The 20,842-nt window shown below is 49.5% G+C and overlaps 5 protein-coding genes across 5 annotated transcripts; all 5 read left to right on the forward strand.

The window, feature by feature from the left end:
* Positions 1-1,630: 1,630 nt before the first annotated feature.
* FIBRA_05149 (uncharacterized protein) lies at positions 1,631-3,199 on the forward strand (the record flags this gene model as incomplete). The annotated part of the gene is made up of 2 exons (XM_012326925.1): positions 1,631-1,707; positions 1,762-3,199. The coding sequence occupies 2 exons, from the start codon at positions 1,631-1,633 to the stop codon at positions 3,197-3,199; spliced, it is 1,515 nt and encodes a 504-aa protein (XP_012182315.1).
* Positions 3,200-4,865: 1,666 nt separating this feature from the next.
* On the forward strand, positions 4,866-6,657 carry FIBRA_05150 (uncharacterized protein; the record flags this gene model as incomplete). Its single annotated transcript, XM_012326926.1, has 9 exons — positions 4,866-4,919; positions 4,981-5,021; positions 5,484-5,570; positions 5,650-5,710; positions 5,761-5,799; positions 5,854-5,868; positions 5,929-6,341; positions 6,410-6,494; positions 6,547-6,657. The coding sequence occupies 9 exons, from the start codon at positions 4,866-4,868 to the stop codon at positions 6,655-6,657; spliced, it is 906 nt and encodes a 301-aa protein (XP_012182316.1).
* Positions 6,658-8,572: 1,915 nt separating this feature from the next.
* On the forward strand, positions 8,573-10,658 carry FIBRA_05151 (uncharacterized protein; the record flags this gene model as incomplete). The annotated part of the gene is made up of 8 exons (XM_012326927.1): positions 8,573-8,780; positions 8,826-8,961; positions 9,009-9,183; positions 9,241-9,404; positions 9,466-9,508; positions 9,568-10,299; positions 10,352-10,471; positions 10,521-10,658. 8 exons carry the CDS (start codon positions 8,573-8,575, stop codon positions 10,656-10,658), a joined length of 1,716 nt encoding a protein of 571 aa, XP_012182317.1.
* Positions 10,659-11,852: 1,194 nt separating this feature from the next.
* On the forward strand, positions 11,853-13,927 carry FIBRA_05152 (uncharacterized protein; the record flags this gene model as incomplete). The annotated part of the gene is made up of 8 exons (XM_012326928.1): positions 11,853-12,107; positions 12,167-12,432; positions 12,489-12,729; positions 12,764-12,868; positions 12,922-13,118; positions 13,168-13,305; positions 13,363-13,807; positions 13,871-13,927. 8 exons carry the CDS (start codon positions 11,853-11,855, stop codon positions 13,925-13,927), a joined length of 1,704 nt encoding a protein of 567 aa, XP_012182318.1.
* Positions 13,928-15,932: 2,005 nt separating this feature from the next.
* On the forward strand, positions 15,933-18,014 carry FIBRA_05153 (uncharacterized protein; the record flags this gene model as incomplete). Its single annotated transcript, XM_012326929.1, has 8 exons — positions 15,933-16,139; positions 16,214-16,506; positions 16,566-16,785; positions 16,838-16,942; positions 16,997-17,193; positions 17,257-17,397; positions 17,449-17,893; positions 17,958-18,014. 8 exons carry the CDS (start codon positions 15,933-15,935, stop codon positions 18,012-18,014), a joined length of 1,665 nt encoding a protein of 554 aa, XP_012182319.1.
* Between the last annotated feature and the right edge of the window lie 2,828 nt (positions 18,015-20,842).

Here is a 20,842-nt window from a genome sequence, read left to right on the forward strand (position 1 = left end):
CTGTCGTTTCAGCTTAGTTATCCTACGATAGTCTGCGGTGTTGCGTGACGGTGTCCGGAGAGGCGGTACGTTTCTCGGGGCGCGCATCAACTGAAGTTCAAACTTGAAAGCTTGGGAGCTTCAGCGTAGGCTGTCCAGGTGTGGCTCCTACAGTAGTCTGCGTATGATTCTAGGGTGATCTTCATCGAATATTGTCCTAACCTCGTGCTACGGTCGTGGTAAATCACCCGAAATTGTCCGGATTTCGTGCGAGAAATCCTGTGCCAGCCTCAAGTGACAGTTCCACCAGACGATGGTTCAACTCCTACGTGATTGACAATCGTGTGCAACTCAGGGAACATATCATGTGGCAGCCTCGAACGGCGAGATCGCACGCTGAACTTGAGTTCCCACGATCGCTCCAAGTAGCAGCGCGCCGCTCTCCTGCAAGCCGTTTTCCTGGATAAAGCTCCATGTCAAATCGATTCGTTCGCTGCTCGCATCGGACGCATATGTCCTCCTGCACTGCGAGCGTCCTCCGTCTCGAGGCTGTGTTCTGAGCGGCCTTGAGAAATCCGTGTAAATTTGCATCGATCAATCTTACAGCGCTCCTCCTTTCAAGACTCGATGTGCACCTGGTTGCTGTGCAACCCCGCGACAGATTTATGATCGCTGTTCTAAACGGTATGTCTCCCTCCCCTAACCCTGGCGAATCTGATTTGTTAGCATCTAACTAATCAGTAGTAAAGTTCAAGATATTCAAGTCCACTGTTCACTGCTACGGCATCCATCTTGATGCTTGTAGCCATCGTGAGAAGGGATGAATTCAAGAGCTGGTACCATCGAAGCGTGGGCGTTAAGCAGGTGAGTTCATCCCCGTGTCTGGATCTGTTGGTGTATTTTAAAATTAGCCTGGTTTTTTTATCCCGGGATTCTAAATGATGCGTACAGCCAACCGACGACAGCTCGGGTACCGGTCGCCTGTTCCTGCATCGGGCGACCAGTGGCTCTGCAATGGCCTCTGGTCCCATCACACTCGTGTTCGGTTGTGCGCCCGCTGTTCATCATTGCCGCCCAGCGTTCTCGTCCCCGGATCCCACTTGAGCACAACTTCTCGGGCAGCTCTTCGACCTGAACTGCTACGAGAGTGCCGAGAATACCAAGCAGAGCTTGTGGCGCTGACCTCGGATGGCGGATGGGAGAGATGCGGTTCCCATAGCTTTACTCGAAAGGGCCCATCATTTTTCTCCAACAACACATGTGGGAAGTACCGTAATGTCACGCAACGCTCAACGGTGACATGGGCGATGACAGTCAATTCACATCTGGGGAATATCTGCGTGCTACCCGCGCTTAACATAGGACTTCTAAAGTATTTAAGGATCCCCCTCTCCGCTACTGTCCCCCAGCTCTCAGCCTTCGTTCATTCGAGCTCAAGACTTCCAAGTACAGGTACCGGCTAGTAAGTTCATCTAGTCATGTTTTTCGCTGCTTCCTGAGCTGAAACGTCCACTAGCCTTGCTTGTTTTATTCTATATCGCATCTCATCTTTACGACCTCCGTTCGACTCTAACGACAGCCTCTTATACTCTCTTGTACCCTCTGAACACTCTTTTTACGACACACTCACATCATATCTCATCGAATCATCATGCGTTCCTACATCGCTGCTCCTCTCATCATCGCTGCCATCTCCGCTGTTCCTTGTCTCGCTCGTCCCGTGGCCACGTAAGCTATCCCTTCTTTGTGCGCTGAGAAATGCTTATCGCTGGTGTAATCTAGCACTGCTGTTTCCGCCGACGGTTCTGAGGCGATCAACTGGAAAAGCGTCGAGAGCGGCTTCGAGAACTTTGGAAAAGGCCTGCTCAGCGGTCTCAGGAAGCGCGAGGATGCGCCCGCAGCGGGAAGTGAAGGAGTCAACTGGAAGACTGTCGGCTCCGATGTCGGAAAGGTCGGCGGTGTTCTGCTGCACTTCCTCAAGCGCGAGGACCCTGTCCTTGCTCGCGCATTCGAGGACGAGCTCATGGCTCGCGCGACACCCCCCACGGGTAGCGAAGCTGTGAACTGGAATACTGTTGGCTCGGACGTCGGAAAAGTCGGCAGTGTCCTCCTCCACTTCCTCAAGCGCGAGGACCCTCTTCTTGCGCGCGAATTTGAGCTCGAGCTCATGGCCCGCAACGCCCCTGCTGACGGCAGCGAGGCAATCAACTGGAAGAGCGTTGAGAGCGGTGTCGAGAACTTCGGCAAGGGCCTGCTTAGTGGCCTCCGGAAGCGCGAGGATGTTCTCGAGGCACGTGCAGCACCCGCAGCTGGTAGCGAAGCAGTCAACTGGAAGACCGTTGGCAGCGACGTCAGCAAGGTTGGAGGCTTCCTCCTCCATTTCCTCAAGCGCGAGGATCCGCTCCTTGCACGCGAATTCGAAGACGAACTCGTGGCCCGCGCGGCACCTCCTACGGGTAGCGAAGCCGTGAACTGGAAGACCGTTGGCAGTGACGTCAGCAAGGTTGGAGGCTTCCTCCTCCATTTCCTCAAGCGCGAGGATCCTCTCCTCGCGCGCGAATTCGAGCTCGAGCTCATGTCCCGCAACGCTCCTGCTGACGGCAGCGAGGCGATCAACTGGAAGAGCGTCGAGAGCGGCTTCGAGAACTTTGGCAAGGGCTTGCTCAGTGGCCTCCGGAAGCGCGAGGATGCGCCCGCAGCAGGTAGCGAGGCGGTCAACTGGAAGACTGTTGGCTCCGACGTCGGCAAAGTTGGCGGCGTTCTACTACACTTCCTCAAGCGCGAGGACCCTGTTCTAGCTCGTGCATTCGAGGACGAACTGATGGCCCGCGCGGCGCCCCCTACGGGTAGCGAAGCCGTGAACTGGAACACCGTTGGCTCGGATGTTGGAAAGGTCGGCAGCGTTCTCCTCCACTTCCTCAAGCGCGAGGATCCTCTCCTTGCGCGCGAATTTGAGCTCGAGCTCATGGCCCGCAATGCGCCGGTCGACGGTTCCGAGGCGATCAACTGGAAGAGCGTCGAGAGCGGTTTCGAGAACTTTGGCAAGGGTCTGCTCAGTGGCCTCCGGAAGCGAGAGGACGTTCTCGAAGCGCGTGCAGCACCGGCAGCGGGCAGCGAAGCAGTCAACTGGAAGACCGTTGGCAGCGACGTCAGCAAGGTTGGAGGTTTCCTCCTCCATTTCCTCAAGCGCGATGGGATGGTTTTGGATGAGCTCAACTAAACTAACATGATGGGTAATGTGGCGAACGTTTGTGTATATGTACTTTTATTGTATCTAGGGTAATTGGTTGTTTAGTTAGGACGTCATGAATGCGATAGCTCTTGGGCTGAGAGTTCCCATATCTTCGTTGTGCGCGTGCTTGAACGGCAGTGGCAATTCATCGAAACTCCAGTCCTCAACTTCGTCGCGGTAGGCTTACGCTCGCATTCGGAATTCATCTCAGATTCAGTGCCTCCGCTTAGTATCTGCAACGTAGAAGTGAATTCGCTCCTCTGCGCGTCTTATATCTGTTCACTCTATAATAATGAGTGTCTCAGTCCAGGATATGGTAATCGGGGACTAAGGTAAGTATCTATAATAAGAGTGTCTGTGTACGTGTCAGTACGAGTGTATATAGGTGATAACGAACGTACCTCAGTCCGGGATATGGTAATTGGGGACTGAGGGAAGTCGACGCGCTGGCGTCTCTAATGGTACGCAGCGGAGTTGGCGTATAAAGGTAAGTAATAGAGCGGAAGTAAAGTAACATATAGAAACGAAGATTGTATAGTATTAATAGTTCCGTCTTGAATGTATCTACAACACAGTCTGGGTACGCACGGCCAAGTCGGTTTTGCACATACACAATTCATTTGTTCATAATTACTTACCAGATCCGAGTCTTAGCGGAGCTGTGATCGAATGCTACATCGATCTGATCCTTGTTCCAGTGGGAGGTCGAAACCTCCGGCTTTCTTCGCCTGACACGTTGATGGCATCGGTGCCGATCAAAACGGTTTATTTTGATAATTTTGCGTCGTCGGCCGCCTTTATCTGAGGAACGTTGTCTCCGATCTGCAAGCAACGAGGTCGACGCTGCCGTTCGATCACTTTATTCCATACGTTACATATATAAGCAATACTGTGGCCGCCGAGTTTCCCGGAAGGTGGCTGACGATTCCGGTAGTCCTGACACATAAACAATGAAAATCCTAATGCTGCGTATTCGCAACTGTGGACAAGACTCATCGCCGGCTCTGGATTGCACACTAGTAGTACAAGAGAGGTACATAAGTAATGCAGAAAACACGTACGACAATGGAGAATAAACGATGCGGGAGGCATTTACCCGTCAGTGTGCGGTCATCAAACACAAACAAGAAGTAGATTAATAAGAGAAGCGTAAAAGAATGCGGACCGACGAGGACCTGCAAGTTTGTGATCTCCCCACCCATGCAAAGGTGAGAACGCGCTTGTATAGGCCAATTTGTAGACGTATAATGAGCGGTATCAACGTGCCGCGAGATTACAGCCTACAAGGTGATAATTACCTTGCAGCGCCACCAAAAAATGACATCCAGGTCCATGGTGCCATGAGCGAGTACACACGTAGTAGAGAACCCGCGCGAGAACAGGCGCGCTAACGGCGCCAACGAGGCGCGTTTTTCACGCTGTCACGGATCACGGGAATCCATCACGCCGTGGCGAGTGACAGCTTTCATCTGAATTCGACCAATGCGTTGGCCGTATCATACTTGGCCGACATAGTCATAACTTGCTGTGTTCATCCCCGATGTCGGTTCTATAGCGCTGGAATCGATGATACAGTCTGAGCAGACTCTGGATCTACCTAAGTCCTTATGATGATACAGTCTGAGCAGACTCTGGATCTACCTAAGTCCTTATCATGGAGGAACGACCCGGGAATAAGCATACCACTTCTTCGAGGCTGTCGAGCTCGGTGCGTCAATGGATTTGAAACAATCGCTTACACAATTGGCTAATACTCTAGATGTCATCAGAAATCTGCGCAATATGGGCATGCGGGACAGGCTGCGGCAGTGTACGTAACTTCGGTTTGCTATCACACACATACTTATGGTGACATGACGTCTTGCCGTATCCTTCCCGCCGCAGGATCCAGGAGCACTTGAGCAAGTGTTATAAATAATGTCAATTCGACTATTGCGCTTCAAGTCAAGATATCAATCAGACTGACGGTCGCACCATTCTCAAACGAGCTTGCAAGACTCTGCATGCTGGTAGCACTAAGAAGTAACGCTGAATCTAGAGTTCATATAGAGGAGCTCGTGACTACCCCAGATACACGGCCGTTATCAGTACCTAAGTATACCGAAGCAGGATTGGCTCACGCCGCGACGAAGCACTTCCTTCACGCTCGCGGAGCGTCCGGCCCTATCGTGCCGATATAATGTACGCAATTAGCTCGTTAGAAACACACGGGTGAGAAAAACGCTGCACGATATTTAGGCAATCCCTCACATTCGGTGACCTATCCCCCCAGAGACGTCGGACACGTCGTCCAGGGTATGGCATCCCAAGCAGGCTCCTCGAGTCGGCTCTCTCCGCACGTTGTGATTATCGGTGGCGGGTGAGTGTGTACATGGATTCGGTTGGTCATTGCTTACTAATCGTTAATCTTACTGTTCGTGCGGTGATGTCTGAGGAAGCCTTGGGGGAATCGCGTGCGGTATCGCATTGAAAACACAGCTAGATTTCCACAATTTTACCGTGAGTCGGGCACCGCGGACGATCGCATGTGCTAGATCTCATTCTCTTAGATTTACGAGAAAGCTGCAGAGCTTGGTGGAACGTGGAGGGTATGTCGTTCGTGCTTATGACATGTCGAAGCCTGATCATCTGTGACTATACAGGATAACACGTACCCTGTATGACATCACGCCTCATTGTGCACTCGAAGAAAGCACAAGTTTGACCACGTATAACAGGGCTCTGCTTGCGACACTCCTTCTCACTGGTATAGCCTCTCGACTGAGCTGAATCCAGACTGGAGTACAACACTCGCGCCTCAACCAGAGCTACTTGCATACTGGCTCTCGCTCGCACGCAAATATGATCTGTACAAGCATACGGTGTTCAATACAAGTGTCGTCGCAGCGACTTGGAATGCAGGCCGGCACGAGTATGAGGTTTTTGTGACAGAGGAGCAGGGCGGAGCAGAAAGGAGGAGTGTGTGGGCGCGTGCGGTAGTATCGGTAGTAGGGATCCTCAGCGAGCCGTATACACCAGATATCAAGGGTTTGAGTACTTTTACGGGCCCGCACTTCCACTCGGCGAGATGGGACCACGGAGTCGATGTCAGAGGCAAGAAAGTCGTAGTTGTGGGGAATGGGGCATCTGCGTGAGTCCATCGGCCTAGTTACGGGATCATACTGACCCACCGGATTGCGAATATGGGTCGTTGATTAGTGCCCAGTTCGTGCCGTGCCTTCTTAGGAGTGCAGGTACACAAGTTGTGCAATTTTGTCGATTGCCGAACTGGTATCTGTATGGTGTGAGTGTTATGTCTCGTGGTAATTGAGTGTATACAGTTCTGATTGTGTTAGTCGCGTGCAGACTATTCACCGCGAAGGCGGTGGGTGCTCGCAAAAGTCCCGCTTGCGCTGAGGCTCTATCGTCTCTGGGTGCTTCTGGTCAGTACCGCATACAATCCTTGATGATTTGTGAATTGGGGGGATGAATTCCATGTTCGTTAGATACGCTTATCCGAGCCTTACATTTTCACCTTGAAGAGGAGACTGCATGGGCAAGGGGGCTGGGAAGAAGTGAGTTCAATCTCCCTTGACGATGAGCAAGGGCTCATTCGGGCTACATGCAGGAATTGAGAGACTATATACGACGCACTGCACCTCAACGCCATCACGAAAAACTAATACCCAGATATCGTGAGCGTTCAAGTACAGATATCTGGAAGTGAAATTAATGCAGGGGACTATCGCCCAGCACTCGGATGTCGTCGACCAATTCTTGATCCTGGATATCTTGAGTGTCTCCATTTTCCGAATATCGATCTGAACTGGCATGGAATTGAGGAGATTACTCCGACCGGTGTCTGTACACAGAAAGGTAAGCTTGTTGATTTGATATATGATATAATGTCTGTCGATAAATATGTGACGTCCCACGTGTGGATCGCTTGTTATTATAGGAGAACACATACCTTGCGATGTCATTGTGCTCGCCACGGGGTTTGTTACAGTGAGCAACAAGCTCGTCGCGCGCGTTCATGAATCCAATTCGTGCTATCATAACGCAGGGACAGTATCCCGTTATGGTTACAGGGAGCGAAGGGTTGACGTTGGATGGATACAACGCTACACAAGGTGTACCCACGGCATACCGAGGCGTGAGCGTACCTGGCTTTCCGAATTACTTCTTTATTGGAGGTCAGTCTGCCTACCGATGATCAAAGGGGACACGTGACTTAGTAGCAAATGTTAGGACCAAACACTGTTACAGGAAATGGGTCGGCAGTGTACACGCACGAAATAGAAGTATGTACTCACTTGTGTGCATTTGCAAGCATCGTTGTAACCGTTGCACAGATCAACTATATTATGAAACTGCTCGCCCCCCTCCTTCGCCCATGCGCTCCGGTGTATGAGATCAGCTCTTGTCCTGCCTCGCACGAGAAGTACAATGCGCGGCTGCAAGCAGCGCTCTCCACGGCATCATACACAGGCTGCCCACCTTCGTGGTTCCGAGTGGGCGGTAAGAATTTCAGCCTGTTTCCATGGACGCATGCATGGTTCTGGTGGCTATTGAAAAGCGTCCACTGGGATGATTTCGTTGTAAAGGGCCCCAGTAAAGAGAGGTGGGCAAGGGGACAAACGTTTAGAGGCCCGAGGCTTGCGGCTTTGCTATGTGCGATCGCGCTTTGCGCAGCTGCTTGGAAGAGGAGGAACTACAGGCAGCTTTTCCAAAACCTAGTAAAAGTATAGGTTCCATCCCATAGACAACGCGAAGAAAGGTATACATACTCGATCTAGTAATGACTTGGGTATTCCTTTTGAGCGCCAAATACATTATGTCAACAGTTCTGAAATTGGACAAGTACATATCACGTATAGCTTGATGAGGTTGCAGCCTGCAGGAGACCATCGCCAAGTCGACTGACTGATCTCGAGACGAGGAACATGACTAGACATTGTTGGAACGCCACGAAGACAAGGGAGAACAAGAAGATCAACTTGCAGGTAGTTTCATGTACAATTCTTGTGGTGTAACACACACATGGCATGTGATCAATGGTTCTATTGGGATACGGCGTGGATATGCTACAAATGACAAGCCCGAGAAAGGACCACACAAAGCGCGGCCACACCCCACGCTTTATGCGGACAGTGGCGGAGGCCCAAGAACCTCGCTATGACCTACGACTAATTGTATATATTGTACACAGTAGCTACGGACATTATCATCGCTCTTCTCTGCTTCAGCCTGCCAGCACACTGTATCAGCTCCAACAGATTTGGAGTCTCTCTATTCTTCCATTTCAATACATAATTCCTCGCTGTTGCATTCGCCAACTCACACTTGAACACACCTCTTGACACAGTGGCAAGCCCTATCATGAGGAGCTCTGGTTCCAAATCAAGTTCGGAATCTTATTTTGTGCTACACCAACAAGATGGCGACAGGTTGGGCATACTCCTTGACTGGGCATGCGCAAACGACATTGCAATTCATCCTGGGATACATCTTGAAGCCTATTTTGAGCCCGACACCCGCCCAGGTATTGCTGTTTTTTCTCATGACGATATCCCGTCGGATACCACCCGTGAGTCTCGACTTGAACTCACTGATCGCTATCTCACCAGTATAGTGATGACCATCCCGAGGTCCGCGCTGTTGTCGGTGCGATCGTGTACGATCGCGCAGCACATTCCTCCTATTTCGGGATTAGATGACGATGAAATGAGCGCTAAACTTTCCTTAGCCCTCGCGCTCTTTAGTGAGCTGTCAGTCTGCTTACTACCACGTCGTATTTGCATTTACACGGATTCAGGGTGCGAGGCAGAGACTCTAGGTGGTTTGGATATTTGCAGGCTCTTCCAAAGACTGTGCCGCTTGCCCTCTTTTGGGGCACTAGAGATGTCTTTCCAGACGACGATAGTAGGGAAGCATCAGAATGGATTGTCGGGACTGAGGTAGAGAAGGAGGTTCGAAGTCGATACTACCTGGTAGGTGGCCATTGCGGGCATGTCTGGGCGTTCAATCCCGCTTACAATCTTTGACAGGACCAGATCGCGACGTACTACGAGACAGTTGCCTCGCCTGTTCTTTCAAAGCTGGAGATTCCTGTCACTCCAGAATATTTCTTGCACGCTTATGCCCTCGTGTCTTCGCGTGCGCTCCGAGCCGATGCGTACCATGGACTATGCATGGTTCCGATTGCAGACGCGTATGTGATCTCTGAATTTATCTGACATTATCAATAATTTTCACCTGTCCATGCGTACCAGCTTCAATCATGCCAGTGTCATGAATTCTCACGCTCGTTTCGAGGTACGCATTGCTTTCATGCCTATAGACCGAAAGTGGCTCACCTCGCCTTTACTGCCTAGGTCATATCCCACGTTTGTCCTACCTGCGGATCGCAGAACGATTGTTCTCACGGTTCGAGACGGCCCCCAGAATCACAACTGTCTGCATATCTTCAAAAGAATGATGCATGCGCAGTGATTGGAGCATTTGAGGCGAACTCTCAAGAAATTCTGATGTGTTATGGCTTGGCGAAATCTAATGCCTCCCTCCTCGTGCATCACGGATTCGCACTCGAGTTTAACGAGGATAACACCATTTCATGGGATGCATCTGAACTCAAAGACGATCTCCTTGCCATCCAAGCTTCAGGCCAGAAAAGAGACGCAACTAACACGATAATGTCCGGGATCTCGCTTGACTCATTTCTCCGGTTGGTGGAGGCTACAAGTGACCGACTGGAACATTCTGGATATGATTACTCAGTATTATATAAAGGCAACTTTTTATGCTCAGATGACCATAGGCGCAGAGGCTCAAAACTGCGCATCGACAGCTCTGGCCGAATGACCACGCATATGTGGATGTTCGTTAACCTGTGGCTCGTCCTACCAGGCTACATCACATCTGGCGTTGACATCAACGACGCGATCAAGAATCGGACCAAGTCTTTCATCGACACGCTCACGATGGCCTGCAGAAACATCATGGAAATCCTGCTGCGTATTTCGCTCGTCAAAAAACCTGACCTGGATTCAAGTACTGCTTCGTGGGAAGTTGCGATAAACTATGAAACCATGGGCAATGACGTGGAGGTACGTGTAGCGACGATTTAAACTGCTTCCTTGCTTTTGATGTTGGCAACAGGCAGAACGAGAACTTACGTTCCAGATGTTGCGAATCGTCAACGAGGTCTTCGCCCGCCGACTATCTCGTATAGGCAAATATCCTGATATGAGCTCGGATGACATATGGCGTATATGCGCCGTGGGTATTCTATATTGTTGTAAGATTTGCTGCTTATGTGCCGTCACAGAATCTACCGCACAACAGGCACAAGGCGCGGATGGCTATTGCAGAGGCAATATCCGAACGGGATCTTATAGAGCGCTGTTTGTCAACATGGCAGGCAATTGAGGACGTAGCGAGAAAGATCGCTCACATTCACGCATGATGCTCCTTGTGACGCATTCGATAGAAATCTCAGCCGGGTTGCAGAAATGGATATGTGAGTGCAGTCTACAGCCTTGAGCACGTCGCAGCTAATAACTAGATCATTAACACATAGATTGGTGTGGGATTAGATAAAATAACATCGGACATTCCTCCATTACTCCATGTACTCTATCTCTAGTAAGCTTTCTTTTTTATAGACTCACTGGCACGCGGGAACCATGAGCACGACGAAATGAAAATTCCGCGCCGCTGGACGCTCGGCGGCGATTCGAGGCTCTCAGACTTCGGGGGAACAATAAAACTTTGAATGTGGTGCTATCCACCTTGACTTGGTCGTGCCACCCCGAACCATCGCTCAGCTATATTCTTGCAGCCTCGCAGGGTTTGGCAAGCAAAGAGGGCATCTTCGCACCCAGCGTACATTCCTTTGTTCTAAGGTTTTGCTCTTCTCGAGGAATACAGTATTCACAGCGACTACTACCATTATGCGGGTGGATGGTTTCATCTGCTTGGTGAATGGAGCATTTTTGGCGCGCTATCATGCCTTTCTTTTTCTCAAATGTAAGTCGGTTGCGCCACGCACAACTTCGGGCTAAAAACAGGAATGCATTCCCATCCGTGTTGACAGCGGATATCGTGCATCTTCACATGGTGGGAAATCATCTATCCTTCCATCGCGGCGTATGGCATATGTCCTCTGCTTGATTCTTCAATCATCGCATCATTATCCATCTTCCGCAAGTGTAGCCTCAATTCGAGACGTTGCACGTCAATCCAGTTATTTCCATCGGTACTCTGACTTCGTATAGAACTGTGAAGGTCATGAGTTGATTGTCCATGCAACAGATCGCGACTAGTGGCTCCATAGGTTTTTGAACGTGAGCTTGAGCAGATATATCACTGGTCGACATTGGGAATTTCGGACACATAAACGTGCAGAAAACGGTATGCTCTTCGTATCTTCTGACCATCGTTCGTCAATTCATGTCTGATTTGGTCAGAACCTATCTGTCTTGGAAGATATGCGTACATTTTGTCGAGTTCTGTTCCTGTTAGAAGACCTAGGTCCCGCATGGTTCATTCGGCTTTGCAAATTACAACTCATGTGTGTTTCTCTTGGCATGCACATAAAAGCGTCGAACGTTAGACACCAGAATCTCAACGAGTCAACTTACTCGCGGGTGTCCCAAGAATGCTCTATAGACTTGTACTCTTGTCGCTAGCAGCTTTCGTCCTGGGCAAGCCAGTCGAGCGCAGCCTGGAAGTGCACGAATCTCGTGCTACGGTTCCACCGGGCTTCACGCTCATTGGACCAGCACCTGCGCAAACTGTACTCAATCTCCGCTTAGCACTGACCAGCAGCGATACGGATGGTCTCATCAAGACATTGTACGACGTCAGTACTCCGTCTAGCGCAAATTATGGTCAGCACCTATCCAAGGAGGAGGTGTGTATCAACGCCTGTGTAGAAATCTGAATAAATATGGTACTGAAATTCTGCTATAGACAGAGCAGTTCCTTGCGCCTACGCAGGAGTCACTAATGGCCGTCAATGAATGGCTTGCTGAGAATGACATCAATGCAACCACCATCAACTCTGCGGGAAACTGGCTTGCGATCTCCGTTCCCGTCAGCCAGGCCAATGATATGTTTGATGCAGACTTCTCAATTTTCACTTATAGTGGCAGTAAACAACAGAGTATCCGTACACTCTCTTACTCCATACCTTCGAATCTAAAGGGCCACTTGGATCTCGTGCATCCGACTGTTACGTGCGTCTGAGGACAGATTCTTACCAGCTCATGCTGCTGATATCGATGCTTTTTAGATTCACAACTCCAGTACCAAAGCTGCCGGTCCAAACTAAGAAGTATAATATGACAATAGGACCGAGTATACTAGCCGAGTCATCAGCTTGCGAAAATGGCTACGTCGATCCCGCATGTCTTCAGGCCCTGTACGGTATTCCCACAACTCCTGCAACTGAGTCTTCGAACTATCTTGTCGTCACTGGATACAACGACCAGTATCCCAGCTCCTCCGACCTTGAGGCAAGGAATTTATTTCTGGTTCCATTCGATTGTACTGAATGAACGCATGCAGCTATTTCTTGAAAACTGGCGTACAGACATATCAAGCAGTACCACGTACACGGTGGTGGAGCTCGACGGTGGGGAATATGACCCGAGTGATCCCGGCGACGAGGCGGTATGTGTTAGCGATCGTGATTCGTAAGGGCAGAATCACTTATGAATGCACAGAATCTCGACACGCAGTACACGGTGGGACTTGCTACGAACGTTCCCGTCACTTTTTTTTCTGTGGGTGAAGACGCAACAGATGACGTCTTTGGTTGGCTCGACACAGCAAATTATTTCCTGGACGAAACGAACCCTCCCTCCGTGATCACAACTAGCTACAACGCAGATGAAGATGTGCTTTCCGTAAGTGTTGCAAAGTAGGTCACAAGTTCTTGCCAATTGCGCCTTCCTCATCCATGCTTTCAGTAACCTATGCAATGCATATGCTGCTCTTGGCGCACGCGGTGTTTCTGTTTTGTTCTCTTCTGGAGATGGAGGAGTCTCTGGGATTCGGGCTGCATCGTGCACGGATTTCGTTCCCACATTCCCATCCGGCTGCCCTTAGTGCGTAGTTCTATGACCGTGATATATCGTCATATTCACCTCTTTGTCACATTGCAGTCTCACCTCCGTCGGTGCAACTCAAGACTTCAGCCCGGAAACAGCAGCGTCCTTCTCGTCAGGCGGATTTTCTAACTACTTTAGCCAGCCCTCCTTCCAAAGCTCTGCGGTTGAGACGTACCTCGAATATTTGGGAAATACAAACGCTGGGCTGTATAACGCTTCGGGACGCGCGTACCCAGATGTTTCCGCACAGGGCGTCAACTTCATCGTCGCATACCAAGGCAAATTGGTCACGATGTATGGAACAAGCTGCTCGAGCCCAACATTTGCCAGCATCATTTCCCTCGTTAATGACCGCCTCGTTGCCGCAGGCCAATCCACACTTGGGTGGCTCAATCCGTTCTTGTATTCTACAGGTCTTTCTGCATTCACGGATATTACATCGGGAGACAACCCCGGATGCAACACGAATGGTTTCTCTGCTACGACTGGATGGGACCCGGTACGTGCTTTGGGGCTTGGAGCTATAATGAGACAACCTATCGTACTTATTTCCCCTTTGCAGGTCACAGGGCTGGGCACTCCCATTTTCGCTAATCTTTTGACTGCTGTGGGTCTCTGAAGGAAAGTCGGTGTTTCTGAGTTTCTGCTCTTTCGCGACTAGTTCTGTATTTTTGGGTGGTGAGACGATTGCTGCAGGTTTTCTTGGGTGTACGAGGCGGTCAGAAATTATTAGCTATCTTGACTTGTTGTGATCATGGGTTCCAAGACTCAAGACGACCTGCGACTCGTCGCTGAGAGTCTGAACGTTTAGAATGAATAGTTGGCCTGTGGATCGAATTATTCTAGAGAGGCAGCTCCGAAAATTGTGTTAAGCATCGCAGATCCTTAGAAAGGAGAAACCATGATCTTAAACCATAAGCCGGCTGTCGCAGTGAATACAACACAGAACAAAGTGAACTGAGGACAATGCGCATGAACACTGAATTTCTATATCGGGCTTGCAGCTGCGTTGTTGCTGTGACTGTGACTGTTACAACAGGCGCCTCGTATCAAAAAGTTGCACCGCGTCTTCATTAATTCATTGCTCAAACGTTCAAGTTCGACGACACATCTGGGGACGAGACCAATCAGTTTATGCTCACGTACAGGTCAGTGTCACAAAGCTCTGTGATTCTTCAGGGAATGCGTGGGGTGACAGTGTGGGTGCCCAACTGAAGTCTGGGCCACTAAGTAGTACGCGGACAACTGTGGACCGCCAAGCTAATGTTTTCGAGGAGTGGAATTGGCAGGAAGATCGGAAACGGTCGTCAATCCTCGCGCACATTCAAGTACTATTCTACGACTCAACATGCGTTCTCATGTCGTCAGTAAAATAAGCAGCAGACACGATTGGAATCTCATCGCGTACATGAAGAGCAATTTACGCCGGTCCGATTTCGGAGTCTGTCAGAAGCACTCTATGAAACAAGCCTAGAACAAGGCCTGCAATTCGTGGGTTTTGCGACTTGTAAGCATGCCTACTGACAAGCCGGAGCCGAGGTACATTCGAGAAGGCTCTTGTTCTCGACGCTTTCCTCTTTTGCTCGGGGTCGCCTCAATGACCTGTATACAACTCGCGACACCCGACAGCATGCTTTGGATTACTGCGTAAGCTAGCGATGATATAATTATCGGTATATCTTTCCTATGCAAAGGCCATGACCATGTTAATTTCTCTGAGAGTATATTGTATCCTCCTTGCCGAGAGTTTTCAGGTACAACTTCTGATGGATTTTCACAATACCCACGGCCTTCTTCCACGCACTTACATGTGAAGTGATTCAAGTAATTGCCTCGTATATCGAAATGGCCACACACTCCCTATGTTGTGAGGATACGCTAGCGCAAATTGGCACATTCCGGTTCAGTCCCGCGTGTTCGTTCCCTGCTGGCTTAAGTCTTCGGATAGATACCCCGGTCACGGATGCCCGCTGTGTCCGTAAAGAATGATGGGTCGAATAGAATGGCGAACCTACGATAGGATGCTATCGGAATCTCCTGCCGTTATACAGGTGAGCTATCCGTAAGCATATTTGATGATTGCTCAAATGCTGAAAATGTGAGAAGATCCTCACACGTTACATCGCCGCACTCACGGCGCATTTTCCTTCTGTTGTCGTTGAATAATTACCGGCAAGCGTTGGCGCCAATATCTTCGGCGCCGCAGAGACTACTGTAGGACCCCCTGCTGTATTCGTTGTCAAATTGAATGTCGCCAATTGTGACTACTTTGTTGAGTTTGTAGTATTAACTTGAGCAACTTGTTCACCACCTACACGATCAAATTTCGAAGTTTGGGCAATACATATGACATGTACACAAGATGAACGGTGTGTCACCCACAATATCTAGCCTATAATTCAAGCTGAAGTTGACATCAGATTTTCGGTGAAATGCCGAACTTCCTGCATCTGTACCTCGTGTCTGTCTTTCGGCAAATGTGCGATCATGTTGCCAGTTTCCCAGAACGCCTGGAATCTTGCATAACCCCTTCCAACATACGGACAACTTTTCATGTGTTTTATCTGAGCACACGCATAAAAGGATGCGAGTACGAATACCCAACATCAGCCATTCGTCCCATCATGATTTTTAATGTGCTGACGTTATTATCACTAACGGCTCTTACCTCTGGTAAGCCGGTGGCACGTAGTCTGGAGTTGCACGAGTCTCGCGACACGATACCCTCGGGCTTCAAGCTCACTGGGCCGGCACCTGCTGATACTACGCTCGATCTCCGCTTAGCTCTGACTAGTAGCGACACAGACGGCTTAATCCAGGCGCTGTACAGCGTTAGTACTCCGTCTAGCGCAAGTTATGGTCGACATCTCTCGAAAGCGGAGGCGAGTCATTATATTCGCTTCAGAAGCGTCTACTGAACAAGGCTCCACAGGCAAATCAGTATCTCGCACCCACGCAGAATTCCGTGGCTGTTGTTAACGAGTGGCTCTCTGGAAATGGCATCAGCGCAACCACAATTAGCTCCGCCGGCAATTGGCTAGCGGTATCAGTTCCTGTCAGCTTGGCCAATGAGGTTTTAGATGCCAATTTTTCTATCTTCACTCATGAGGGCAGCGGACAGCAAAGTATCCGTACTCTCTCTTATTCCATACCATCCGAGCTGAAGGGTCATCTGGACCTCATCCACCCTACTGTGTCGTATGTTGCTATACATTATGTCCCTGTTTGACCAAGATTGTCTCATGCTTCCCACTCAGTTTCGCTTCGCCCATCCCCAAATCGCCTATGCGCGCTACCAAGTACAATGGGACCGTTCAACCTAAATCCGCAGCCCAGCCATCGGCTTGTCAAGATGACGAAGTCGATCCTGCTTGCTTACAGGCCTTGTACGGAATTCCCACAACCCCTGCGACTGAATCGTCAAGTTATCTCGTGGTTACTGGGTATAGTCAATCCCCCAGTCCCTCAGATCTCGAGGTCAGAAATTGAACTTCGGAGTCATACCGAGCTTCTCACCCGGATGATGTAGCTATTCTATTCGAACTATGGGATGTCAGAGTCGGCCAATCTGACCTATTCGGTAATCGAAATTGACGGTGGGGATTATGATCCGAGTGACCCTGGAGACGAAGCAGTAAGTGAATCCGTATTATCGCACGGCGACCTCAAGTAACTTACGCATATACAGGACCTTGACATCCAGTATACGATTGGGCTGGCTACCAACGTGCCTGTCACATTTATGTCTGTTGGCGTAGACACATCTGACGGCGTGTTTGGATTCCTCGATACGGCGAATTACTTTCTGAATGAGGATAGCCCGCCTTCAGTGATCACAACAAGTTACGGTGATAATGAGGATTTGTTTTCCGCTAGTGTACAGAAGTGCGTTACTTTGTTGCTTGAGCGTATGCGCTCATCTTGCTTACTATTTGCGTTCGCTCGTAGTAACCTATGCAATGCCTACGCTGCACTTGGCGCACGCGGTGTCTCCATTTTGTTTGCCTCTGGAGATGCTGGAGTTTCCGGTTTCGTCACAGGAACATCGTGCACAGACTTCGTTCCGTCTTTCCCATCGGGATGTCCTTAGTCAGTGTACTCTCAAAGCAGACGGTTTCTTTGCTAATCGTGTATATCCAGCCTTACCTCTGTTGGTGCTACGACAGGTTCCAGCCCGGAGACTGGCGCATCTCTCTCTGCGGGTGGTTTTTCGAACGTCTTCAGCCGTCCGTCTTTCCAGAGTTCCGCAGTCGAAGCATATCTCGAATACCTAGGAGACACCTACTCGGGATTATACAACGCTTCAGGCCGCGGGTACCCAGATGTTTCTGCACAGGGTGACAATTTCCTTATCGCCTGGGGAGGCGAATTCTATACAATCGACGGGACCAGCTGTTCGACCCCAACCGTCGCCAGCGTCATCTCATTGATTAATGATCGCCTCGTCGCAGCAGGAATGTCCACACTCGGATGGCTTAATCCGTTCCTGTACTCGACGGGCCTCTCTGCATTCACTGATATTACATCCGGAGATAATCCCGGGTGCAACACGAACGGTTTCTCCGCAACGACTGGATGGGACCCCGTACGTTCCCGCCCGCGTATGATATGCTACCCTGTCTGACAGAAATTCTCCCCGACCCATGCAGATCACTGGTGTGGGCACCCCAGTATTTTCTGATCTTTTGACTGCTGTGGGCTTGTAAGATAGTTTTTTTGTTGTGTCCCTTTATTGTCCGCGAGGGTCGAGCTCTATAGTTTTATGACTCGTACGCTAGTTGTCGTGAGTGCCGATTGCCAGCTTCGCCGGGGCCATGTAGCACATTTTTGAATATACTATGAGCAGTATTAGACCTTTGTCCGTAATGCAAAGCAGTCTCAGATGTCTTCAAGCCACTGTAGCCTACACTGATTCGGAGGCCGCTGAACATTTGCAGTATTTCCAAATGAAATTCAATGAGGTTTTCCGCATGTATTGTCACAAAAATCCTGGTGGAAATACTCTGTTATGCATGCAAAGTGCGGTTCCTCTTTTCTGGAAGTAACGGAATCCCACTGGTGGGTATGGATCATTGGGTAACACAATCGACATGATGTACATGATATAAAAACTCTGCTGCCTCCATGTATCACTCTAACCTGAATTAAATCAGTCACAGAATTTGATGTTCAGGTCGACCTGAGCGTTCGGCCCCACTTAGTTCAATCGGCTACTTGTCAAGATGGAAGCATTCACATTGGCGACCAAGCAGTTAACTTGGTTCGCTCCAATGTCTCTGTTTCGATAACGCACATACACCGATCGCACATGTACAGTACTTTATGTCTACATAGGGCCAAGCCCTCGGGGACAATAAACGGGATCCCAATGCTCGGACTGCGTAAGGTGTCGGTGCACTGTTAGTGCCTACATCATGGGAATGGGGATTGTGAGATACTGCTAACACTTGATAGGGAAAGAACGACTGACAGTCTGCGCCTTTACCATCGCAGCCATTGTAATAGCTAGAAATCCCATGCATGGGCATACTACTCACGACGAGAGGGTATGGTGACTCACTCAAACCCACTCGGTGCAGTGATATCGTGCCTAGAACAAAATAAATGAAAGTGACCAATGACAGGAAAATACATACGGAGGAATAAGCGAGATATCGGCAGTGCTTCCAACATTGCTGAGCGATGCCTCGACTGAGGTGCAATTTTCGCCATTGTTGTTACACTTGCATGTATAAAATGAGTGGTACAAAAGCACTGTATTTTAATTGAAATGCTTGCGTACCAGTCTGCAGATAACTGCAGAAGTTCAAAGGGCGTGTGTAAATCGCGTCGCAAAAGTCAGATTCTATCTCAGCTCACGCGATCAAACCATCGGCGGAGCCATTACTAGTGTAATGGCTAGCGGTGGAGAGAACACTGTTGGGTCCCCACAAGTAAGGCTGTATGATGAATGTAAAACAGTAGTGGAATGCCTATGGTGTGTGAGATACAAACGGTTCCACAACCACAGCTACAAATTTTCGCGGTCAATGAGTCGGCATAAAACAGACTCAATGCCACTCACTTGTTGGTGAATGTGACGGTATGAGACTCGCCGCAAACTTGCACAAATGTCATGACGGCAGCGACAAGGACGATAGTGACCTTGCTGAACATTGTAAGCGGATTGTAAATCTGAGTGAAGATGCTAAAGTCGAAGTGCTGAAGAGGCAAGTGAAACCTGTGGATGGTCTGCATTGCGGCGCGATTTTTGTACTGTATAGCTAGAGACGCTGATGGAGCCTTGATAGATACACCTGCGGCAAAGCAGAGTAAGCATCATGGTATACTTACCCGTCGGCGCTGGAGGTCATCAGAGAGGTCATCAGCCCATACCGCGTCTGTCATTTTATTCTGGCCAGGAGACTCTATGCGAACAGTGCATATATTTCGAGTGGAGAGGCATAATGATCTGCTTTCTTGTGACCCAGTCATATCCTGTCCAGATGTCAGTATCCGGTTGTAATTCTCGACACATGAGATAGGTGAATATGCACTAGCAGATTTCGTAGAATTTGCTACGCCAAACGTATACGACGTCTCGACTGACCTCAATGGTACGATTCCCTGGCATATTTTCAGGACTTTGCTATTGAAGGAGCCACCTACTACTGTGGATAACATTACTTATGCGGAGAGATCATAAAATGAGAACATACCTTTCTAAATTTACATTTTCCCAACACGTCAAGATTTTATCATTAGTCTAAGCACCACTAGACGAGCAAAGTGCCAGATCCAGCGGCCATAGAAGACATGGACCTGTTTCTTTTCGATGGTATAGCCCTGGCTGATTGTAAAAGGTCATTGGCCATGCCGAAGGATCACAAACCGCAAACGAATGATTTCATACAGTCAAATTATCTCTGTTTATCGGAATGTCTAATTTCGTTGACATGGATTGATAATTTCCTGACGCTAGCCATCTTAAAAGACAGAGACATGGTGTGTTGGTACTGAGTGTTTCCAGAATTAGAGCGGAGCGACCGCATTCCTATCAATCCGAAAGCCTAGTCTGCAGTCATTAGGGTGAGTTGAAAGACAAAGAAAGGCTACATACCACAAGGCGCTAGTTCATACGCACCACTTGTCGGGGTTCGGCCGCGGTCTAAAGTTCAAGGCGCTCCTTGTGATCTAGAGCCTAGCCGCAATGCGCTGTGGAGTAGAGTGGTGTAAACGCTAAAGATATATCCGCCGCTCAGTATGCAAGGCAGGCCCTGACTTGCGGATATGTGCTACAGTAGTGAACGGAATGAAGTTGACCATGCCTACTGCGTAGCTGCGTGTACAACTTGGAGAGATGACAGCTTGGACACTCTGGTCGGTCGACTGAACAATAGACAAACCGCAAGAATCAGTCAAAATGATCTCTGCGTACTACTCGTAGTAGCATCGGGAAACATTTCCGTAAACCTTGGTGGCGCGCCACTTTTTCGAGTGCGCCGGCTTCTGAGATTATCTAATGTGCCGTATATAGTAAGTCTGTTTGAAGCAT

This window comes from Fibroporia radiculosa, assembly GCF_000313525.1.
Source record: "Fibroporia radiculosa TFFH 294 genomic supercontigs, scaffold3774, whole genome shotgun sequence".
NCBI lineage: Eukaryota > Fungi > Basidiomycota > Agaricomycetes > Polyporales > Fibroporiaceae > Fibroporia > Fibroporia radiculosa.